The sequence below is a fragment of the Mandrillus leucophaeus genome, unplaced genomic scaffold (assembly GCF_000951045.1).
Source record: "Mandrillus leucophaeus isolate KB7577 unplaced genomic scaffold, Mleu.le_1.0 Scaffold129, whole genome shotgun sequence".
NCBI lineage: Eukaryota > Metazoa > Chordata > Mammalia > Primates > Cercopithecidae > Mandrillus > Mandrillus leucophaeus.
In genome coordinates, this window is record NW_012101243.1 from 905,467 (window position 1) to 914,592 (window position 9,126).

The 9,126-nt window shown below is 45.9% G+C and overlaps 1 protein-coding gene across 2 annotated transcripts in view; it reads right to left on the reverse strand.

The window, feature by feature from the left end:
* The window catches only part of LOC105533825 (cyclic nucleotide-binding domain-containing protein 2), a 57,614-nt gene that overhangs the window by 36,493 nt on the left and 11,995 nt on the right, over positions 1-9,126 (reverse strand). For both annotated transcript variants that reach the window (XM_011972372.1, XM_011972371.1), the window contains exons 4-6: positions 7,594-7,750; positions 6,947-7,098; positions 4,211-4,349 (exon numbers count right to left, since the gene is read on the reverse strand). In XM_011972372.1, the coding sequence (XP_011827762.1) occupies positions 4,211-4,349; positions 6,947-7,098; positions 7,594-7,750 (448 nt within the window). The remainder of the gene's footprint in view (positions 1-4,210; positions 4,350-6,946; positions 7,099-7,593; positions 7,751-9,126) is intronic.

Below are 9,126 nucleotides of genomic sequence, written 5' to 3' on the forward strand. Positions count from 1 at the left end.
ACAGGGTGAGTGGTTCCATTTAACAGATGAAGCAATGGAGGCAAAACAGATGAAGAACCACCCCCCGCTTTCTGCCAGTCAGAATGTAATCATTATGCTGATTAAAGAAAATATTGTAAAGGATTTCTATCCCTCACCACACATCCCCTCATCTTTCCTGGCTATATAGTATCAAAGAGCTTAGAGCTAAATTTGGAGAGAGATGGCAGAGGTGATCACCTCAAAATTTTAGCACAGAGGAAGCAAATATTAAGGAGAAGGAACTGCCAATTGACATCTGGCAATAAATCTTTTGCTACTTATATTAACTAGACTTGATTCTGTTCTCTGGGACTGAGCCAAGAATAACAACACACACACCACTCCCCTAGTGGTGCTGGTAAGTTTAACAACCAACTTTCCTGAAAAACATATGCACGTATATAAACCTTACTGTTATAAAGAATGTGTTATACACAATTTATAAACAATAAAATATACCATACAAGAAAATAATAAAATATACCACACAGGAAATTCCATACAGCCAATCAGCTCTCACAGAATTCTTTTGTGGGTTTTGGCTGAACTCTTGTATCCATGGCCAGTTTATAGTTGCAACTCAACCATGATTGGACAAATGAAGTTGCATCCCAATCCATTTTCTTCCCAATAAATTCAATGTTATTAAATCTGACTTGTGATATACTGTTCTATTTCTCACCCTCACATAAATTATATTTATTAAACTGAAAATTTTTTTTAGCTTTAGCACTATGTATGTCAGAATTTCACTTGTTCAATGGTATAACTTCTATGATGAATGAGATAATAGCTTTTTAAAAATTAATTCATTTTTTTTGAGACACAGTTTCACTCTGTCACCCAGGCTGGAGTGCAGTGGTGTGATCTCAGCTCACTGCAACCTCCACCTCCCAGGTTCAACCAATTCTCCTGCCTCAGCCTCCTAAGTGGCTGGGATTAGGCATACGCCCCCACGTCCAGCTAGTTTTTATATTTTTAGTAGACATAAGGTTTCACCATGTTGGCCAGGCTAGACTTGAACTCCTGACCTCAAGTGATCCACCCTCCTCAGCCTCCCAAAGTGCTAGGATTACAGATGTGAGTCACCGCACCTGGAGAGATGATAGCTTTTAAATTTTGTTAGGTGACTTCATTCTCTTCGCAGTGTAGCAGCTATAGACCCAGGCCACTTTTAAATTTAATCTGCATTATAAGCATTTTCTTTTATCACTTTCCTAAGACAATCAGCAAAGCCCTAAACCAAGATCTGACTTAGGGTGTTTGCTGATTCCATTATATAAATTATCCAACCATGGCTGATTGTAAGCTACCAACATGAGGGCACTGAATGTGGAGTTGGGAAGAGATGCTCACAACTGCATAGTATTTCTACCATAGAGACACAATAGACGTAACCTGAAGAGAAAAACTAGTAAAAATGCAGTAACATCAGTAGGAAATGATGAGTTTTCAGTATGTATTACTCTTGTTTTCCTTCTTTCCTTCTCTCTCTTGCTTGCTCGAGCCTTCTTTCCATCCCCCTCCCCTCTCCTCCCCTTCTCTCTTCTCTCACGTCTGTCTTTTTCTTAGAGATAGGGTCTTGCTATGTTGCCCAGGCTGGATTCAAACTCCTGGGCTCAAATGATCTTCCTGCATGAGTCTCCTGAGTTGTTGAGACTATGGGCATCAGCCACCATGCCCAGCTCCTAATTTTCCATATAACTTATTTAATTGTAGGTTTATAGCATCTAATTTTTAATAATTATTAGGTTTAGCAAAATTCCTGAAAATTTAACAATGAGCTCTCACAGGCAGGTACAAGCCAGTGCCAGCACACAACCAATCTTGCTTCCTCCTTTTGTCTAATGGTTAAATATGTCAGGGCTCATCTCCCACCTCACCTCCTCCAGGAAGCCCTTCTTAAAGCCTCCAGCCTTTAGAGAGTTCCTTCTCCTGAATTCTTGTAACTTGCAGAGTTTGCACCAATCACTTGGTACTCAGCAATGACACTTTTCTTTGTCTATGTGTGGAATCTGGTGGAGGAGATCTATAGAGAAAACCAGTTTTTTTCATCTTTGTATCCCTCCAGAGCCTGGACCAATGTGTCATGACCTTGGCAAAAACTCAACAAATGCCTGTGGTGTCAACCTGTAAGAAACAGACAGAAAGGTCAGCCCAAATTCTAAATCCAAGTTCTTGAAAAGAGCTTTGGAGTCAGAGAGACTTGGGTTGAACCCTGCCTGTGCACCTCATCAGCTGTGTGACCTTGGATAACCACTTCACCGTACTGTGCCTCAGTTTCCTCCTCTGTAAAATGGGAATAATAACAATACCAACCTCCTTCGGGCTATAGAGACTAAAATGAGATGAAGCATGTGAAACACAGAACCTAGCATACAGTAAGCACTTGAGAAATGGGAGATTTTCTTTTCATTATCAACCAGCAGAGAAGGTGGCAAAGGACATAAGGCAATTTGCAAAAGATAAAATGTAGATCATAAACAAACATGATAAATCTCACTAGTAGTCAGAAAAAATATCAAATCCTCAGTATGGCAGCAATTGCAACCTAATAAACCAGAAAACTTCCGAAAAAATGACATGCAAGGCTGGCAGAGCTGTGGTAGTACCAACAAAAATGTACATCCTGGACACTAGATAAGGTGGGTCTCTCCTTTTGGAATGCAATTCGTTGCAGGAGCCATAAAAATTATGATGCTGAGAGTTGAGTCCAATCTCTCTCTCTGGCTGCAAGACTCCACTGCAGTGGTCCCTACACCTATGGCTATGGCCCCTTTGAATAAAGTCTGCCTTGTAAAACAAAATTATGATACCAAGAAATTCCACTTTTGAAACTCTACTCTGAGATGATAGGCTTATGGATGATTTCTTCCCTTTTTCCAGAAAGTTTTCTAATGTGATCATATCACTTTTACAATTTAAAGATAATTTAAGGTGGGGTTCGGTGGCTAACGTCTGCAATCCCAGCACTTTGGGAGGCTGAGGCAGGTGGATCACTTGAGGCCATGAGCTTGAAACCAGCCTGGCCAGTATGACGAAATCCCATCTCTACTAAAAATACAAAAAACATTAGCCAGGCATGGTGGCACATACCTGTAGTCCCAGCTAATCACGAGGTTGAGGCAGAAGAATCACTTGAACCTGGGAGGCAGAGGTTGCAGTGAGTCAAGATTGTGTCACTGCACTCCAGTTTGGGCCACAGAGTGAGCAAGACTCTGTCTCAAAAATAAATAAATAGGCTGGGCCTGGAGGCTTACGCCTGTAATCCCAACACTTTGGGAGGCCAAGGTGGACAGATCACCTGAGGTCAGGAGTTCAAGACCAACCTGGCCAACATAGTGAAACCCCATCTCTACTAAAAATACAAAAATTAGCCGGGCATGGTGGTGGACACCTGTAATCTCAGCTACTTGGGAGGGTGAGGCAGAAGAATTGCTAAAACCCAGGAGGCAGAGGTTTCAGTGAGCCAAGATTGCGCCATTGCACTCCAGCCCAGGCTGACAACAGCAAGACTGACTCTAAATAAACAAACAAACAAACAAATAATTTTAAAAGTGATCTGGCACCACTAAGATTCAACAGCCAAATGCATGATTTAAATATGCATCTATATGTAAATAAGTATGCTTAGGCGCTCAAGGCCGGAGAATCCCTGGGTCCTCTTTCTAACACAATAGCCATATATCTTTTTTTTTTTTTTTTTTTTTGAGACAGAGTCTGGCTCTGTTGCCCAGGCTGGAATGCCGTGGCCGGATCTCAGCTCACTGCAAGCCCCGCCTCCCGGGTTCACGCCATTCTCCTGCCTCAGCCTCCCGAGTAGCTGGGAGTACAGGCGCCCGCCACCTCGCCCGGCTAATTTTTTTTGTATTTTAGTAGAGACGGGGTTTCACCGTGTTAGCCAGGATGGTCTCGATCTCCTGACCTCGTGATCCGCCCGTCTTGGCCTCCCAAAGTGCTGGGATTACAGGCTTGAGCCACCGCACCCGGCCAACAGCCATATATCTTAATGTCTCCAGCCACGCTCTGAGAGAGGCAGGCCTCTTACAGCTGGGACATGGAAACTCTGAAAAGGAAGTAAATGGCACAGGTTTCTGAAAGGGGCTCAAACTGACCATCAGGCCACAGGACATGATCTTAGGCATGCTCCTCAGAGGTTCACCCTCATCCCAACCCCCAGACTTTTCACCTTGCTGATAAACATGATGAAGGATGACTCTCCAAAGTCTTTTGAGATCAGCTGCCCATACGAGAACCTCTCTATCTTCGACATGTTTACAAGCTGCCAGAGCTTCTCATCAGACCATGATGCAAACAGATCCATCTTCCTGTGGGAAGAACCTGTTAGAATTCATCACCCCCATCACACAAGGTGCCCAGACATTAGCAATCTGCAGAGGGCACATGCTCTTCTCCTGTGGAAGATGCCTGGGTGGAAGATTTCACTGCTACCTGCCCAATCACCTGGCCTTGCCTATAGTTACTCTCCTACCTGCTATCACCTTGGCTCCCTCCACCTTTTCCCAAGGTCCTCCCCTCCAGTCAAGCTCCCCTCTTTGCTGCTGCTCAGATGCCCCTGGGTGATCCAGCCTCTGTGCTTTTCTCACTTCTGCTCCTCCTTCCAAGAACCTTCTCCTCCTCCAGCCCTGCCATCCCTCCCCACCGTGGCTCATGAAGCTAGTCCCTACTCCAGCTCACAGCTGTTCTGTCCCCCAGCTCAGCAGTTCTAGCCCTACCTTTGCTTTGGGCAGCTCATCCAACCCCCATGTCCCCCTGGCCTGTTGGCTTCAAATACTCAGCTCTGGGCCTGGGGAGTGGGACAAGTCTGGACTCCCCTCTTTCTGCCTGTTGCTCCCTTTGGGTGAACCCACCCTGCAGTGACTGCCCCTTCCCCTGACCTTGAACACTACCTTCACAGGCTTGCCCGCCTTCATATGCGGCTCCAAGGGCTGCCAACAATCATCTCAGAGTTTCTCGCCTCCAACAAGTTAAGGGCTCGGAACTTAACTGACTCAGGTGGACTGAGTTCATTGAATCAGGTTAACTCAAGGTGACTCAGGCCTCAATGTGTGCACTGAGTTAAGGTCAGGGCACCAGAGGTGAACGTGCTCAGTGCCATGTCAGTGGTGAAGGTCTGGAGACACCAGCAGAAAAGTAGGGCCACCATAGAAGAAGTACCGACCATGCACCAAGCCCTGGGCCATAAACTTCCCACGACCATCCCATTCCATCCTCACCATGACCTTGGGAGAAGCGTATCCTTATCCCCATTTTACAGAGCAGGAGGACCTACCCAGGGTCACATCACTGACAACCTAAGAGCTGAGATTGGAGTCAGACCTATTTTTCCACAGTATGAAAAAAAAGAAAAGGAAAAAAAAGAACAGCTCCTCCCTTTAGGACTAAATCCCCCCTTTTCCAATGGAAGAAGCTACCTCTCTCAGCCCCAGCCACAGGAAACAGACCCCTCAGCCATCACACTTCTCTGTAGCTGTGCAGCCCTACAACCTGAATTTTCAGGGCCAGTGCAGATACTTCATTGGATTTTTACTCCTTTTACATAAAGGCAAATAACTGAAGAGCAATTAAGTGAGATTTCACTTGTATATCCTTATGTGGCCTTTCATGTACGTAAGTATTCAAAAACCAAAAATCTTTTGCCATGTGTGAGTTCTGCTTTTAGGTTAAATATGATACCCAGTTATGGTGCTTACTTTCTGACTCACATGTGGTTGTAATTATTTCTATCCTGTTATTCACCTTACTCAATATTTATTTGTTGAGCACCTGCATGTGTCTGGCAGTGTGACAACATAAGGATTATAGTAGTGACAAAGACATATCTGGTCCCCGTCACCATATTGCTTACTGTCTGAGGGGGCATATAAACTGTAAAGAAATTACTACACAATCAAGAATTATAGCTTGGGCCAGGTGCGGTGGCTCACGCCTGTAATCCCAGCACTTTGGGAAGCCAAGGCAGGCAGATCACTTGAGGCCAGGAGTTCAACACCACCCTGGCCAACATAGTGAAACCCCATCTCTACTAAAAATACAAAAAAATTAGCTGGGAGTGATGGCGCATGCCTGTAATTCCAGCTACGTGGGAGGCTGAGGCAGGAGAATTGCTTGAACCCAGGAGGCAGAGGTTGCAGTGAGATGAGATCATGCCACTGCACTCCAGCCTGGGCAACAGAGCGAGACCCTGTCTCAAAAAACAAAAAAAGAATTATAGTTTGGGCTGAGCACGGGGGCTCATGTCTGTAATTCCAGCACTTTAGGAGGCCAAAGTGGCAGGATCACGAGACCAGGAGTTCAAGACCAGCCTGGGCAACATAACAAGACTCCATCTCTACAAATAATAGAACAATTAGCTGGATGTGGCAGCACACCTATAGTCCTAGCTACTAGGACTGAGCTCTGTTATCCAGGCCGTAGTGCAGTGGTATGTGATCACAACTCACCACAGCCTCAAACTCCTGGGCCCAAGTGATCTTCCCACCTCAGCCTCCCAAGTAGCTGAAACTATAGGCATGTGCTACCACACCCAGCTAATTTTTAAAATTTTTTATTTTGTAGGGACAGGGTTTCACTATGTTGCCCAGGCTGGTCTTGAACTCCTGGGCTCAACGATCCTCCCACCTTGGCCTCCCAAAGTGCTTGGATTACAGGAGTGAGCCACTGTGTCCAGTCCCATGTTAGCTATTCTTACTATTACTATCAATAGGGAAGGGATATTTGAGCTAAGACCTGAAGGTATAGTAGGAGTTTGCAGAGAGAGAAGGTGGGTAGGAGGTGGGACTTCAGAGCATCCCAGATAGAGAGAACAGCAAACAGTATGTTTCCCACCAGGCCTAGGACAGACAAAGTCAGGCAGCTAATAAACACACAAGGGGAAAAAAATGTTGAATGAAGGCAGAGTCACCTAAAAAATTCAAACCGATATTGAGCATCCTTCTGAACTTCCTGGTCCAGTTTATTAGCAAAGAAGTCCTCCCTGTCAACAACCAGGAACTCTGTTTCTTCCATACAGACGATGGTGGACCTCCTCAATGAAGCATGCAGAATGTCCGTTTCCTGTTGGGTGGACAGCGCAAGGGCAAGTGTGAGGCCACCTCCACTTCCTGTCCTCAGCCTTACACACATCTTCCCTGCCTCCAGCTTCTCCCTGAATTCTCTCCTCACCAGACTGCATGTTCCCCAGCCCCCTCTGTTCTCCTGCACATTCTCCCACTGTGGCCCACTCCTCTTCTTCTTAATCTGCTGCTGATGGAAAAAGAGGCAACAGGCCTGAATAGGCCAGAGGGGAAGAAGCTGGAGAGTCCTCACTGTGGAGTCACTGCATCTCTAAAGGGCTGAATCAGGAACATACTTCTTAAACAGCACAGATGAAGAGGCTGATCTTGGTCCAACTCAATTAGCATTTGACAGGTAAGGGCACTGGGGCCCACACGGGACAGTGACTTGTACAGAGTACTAGGCAGGACTGGGCCTGGCTGAGAGGTTCTAGCAGAAGTCCTGTCACCTCCACGCACTCCACCCCAGGAAACGGGGTCCTTCCCCTAGGCTTACCCCAAAACAGCTACCCTTCTGCAGCAATTTCGGGTGGGGATCTAGGAAGGCACTGCTGCCATCCTCGTCGTTGGTTATTGCAACTGTGCCCAGGTAGATGAAATAAAAGCTGTTGCCCTTCTGCCCCTTCTTGATGATCACACGCCTGCGACCAAACCTGGGAAAAGACCATTGCTAATTGATTGGGTAGTGACACGGGGGCAGGTCCATGCTGGGAGGAGCCCTGGACTGGTTGTGCTCTTTGCTCTAGGATATAAGAGCACAGACTTGGACCAGAAGGGCCCTCAGGACAGCCCAGCCCTGCCAGTCAAGCTGGAGCCTTTCACTAACACCTATCCCATTGCCTGCCTTGGCTGGACTGAAGCTTCCTGAGAGCAGAGCCTTTGCCAGTCTGGGTCACTGCTGCGTGTGCTTGGGCACAGTGAATGCTTATTGAATGTAGTGGAATAAATGAGTGAACACATGCTGAAAGCAATGAATGGGTTAGTAGAGTCGCTTAATGATTAGGAGGACTGGCTTTAGCGTTAGCCCAGGATCCAAATCCTGGTTCTGCTCTTAGCTGTGTGACACTGAGCAATGGATATCCCCTCTCTGATCCTTGGTTTCTCTTGTCTGTAAAATACAGATGAGTATGCCCAGAATGAGACACAGATAATGGTCTTATCATAATTACCAGCAGCCCACTACCCAACAGGGCACCCTTAGGGTAGAGGTGACCAGGCCCAGAGCAAACAAGGAGTTCTTAAACTCAGAAGGAACTTTCTGTATTTCGTATGCAAGTCCAAATCTCAATTCTTTCAATATTTATTCATTTCCTTCATTCATTCAATAAGTTAAATATCAGAGGTGTCTATTAGGCACCATGAGGCCAGGTGTGGTGGCACATGCCTGTAATCCCAGCACTTTGGGAGGCCAAGGTGGGAGGATTGTTTGAGCCTAGGAGTTTGGGATAAGGACAGGGTCTCACTATGTTGCCTAGGCTGGTCTTTAACTCCTGGGCTCAACGATCCTCCCACCTTGGCCTCCCAAAGTATTGGGATTACAGGAGTAAGCCACTGTGCCCAGTCCTGTGTTAGTTATTCTTACTATTACTATCAATAAGGAAGGGATATTTGAGCTGAGACCTGAAGTTGCCACATCCAGCTAATTGTTCTATTATTTGTAGAGACAGAGTCTTGTTATGTTGCCCAGGCTGGTCTTGAACTCCTGGCTGGGCAACAAGGTGAAACCCCATCTCTACAAAAAACACAAAGATTAGCCAAGCGTGGGGGTGCACACCTATAGTCCCAGCTGCCTGGAAGGCTGAGGTGGGAAGATCACCTGAGCCTGGGAGTTTAAGGCTATGGTGAGCCATGATCACACCACTGCACTCTGGCCTGGGTGATTCTGTCTCAAAAAAAAAAAAAAAAAAATAGGCACAATGAACAACATAGACTTTGTTTTCAAAATTATGGTCACATACAGGATGTAAACGAGGTTTACAAATGCTTTAAGAGATTTCAGTGCAGGCTAATTGAGGAGCATAGAGAAGGG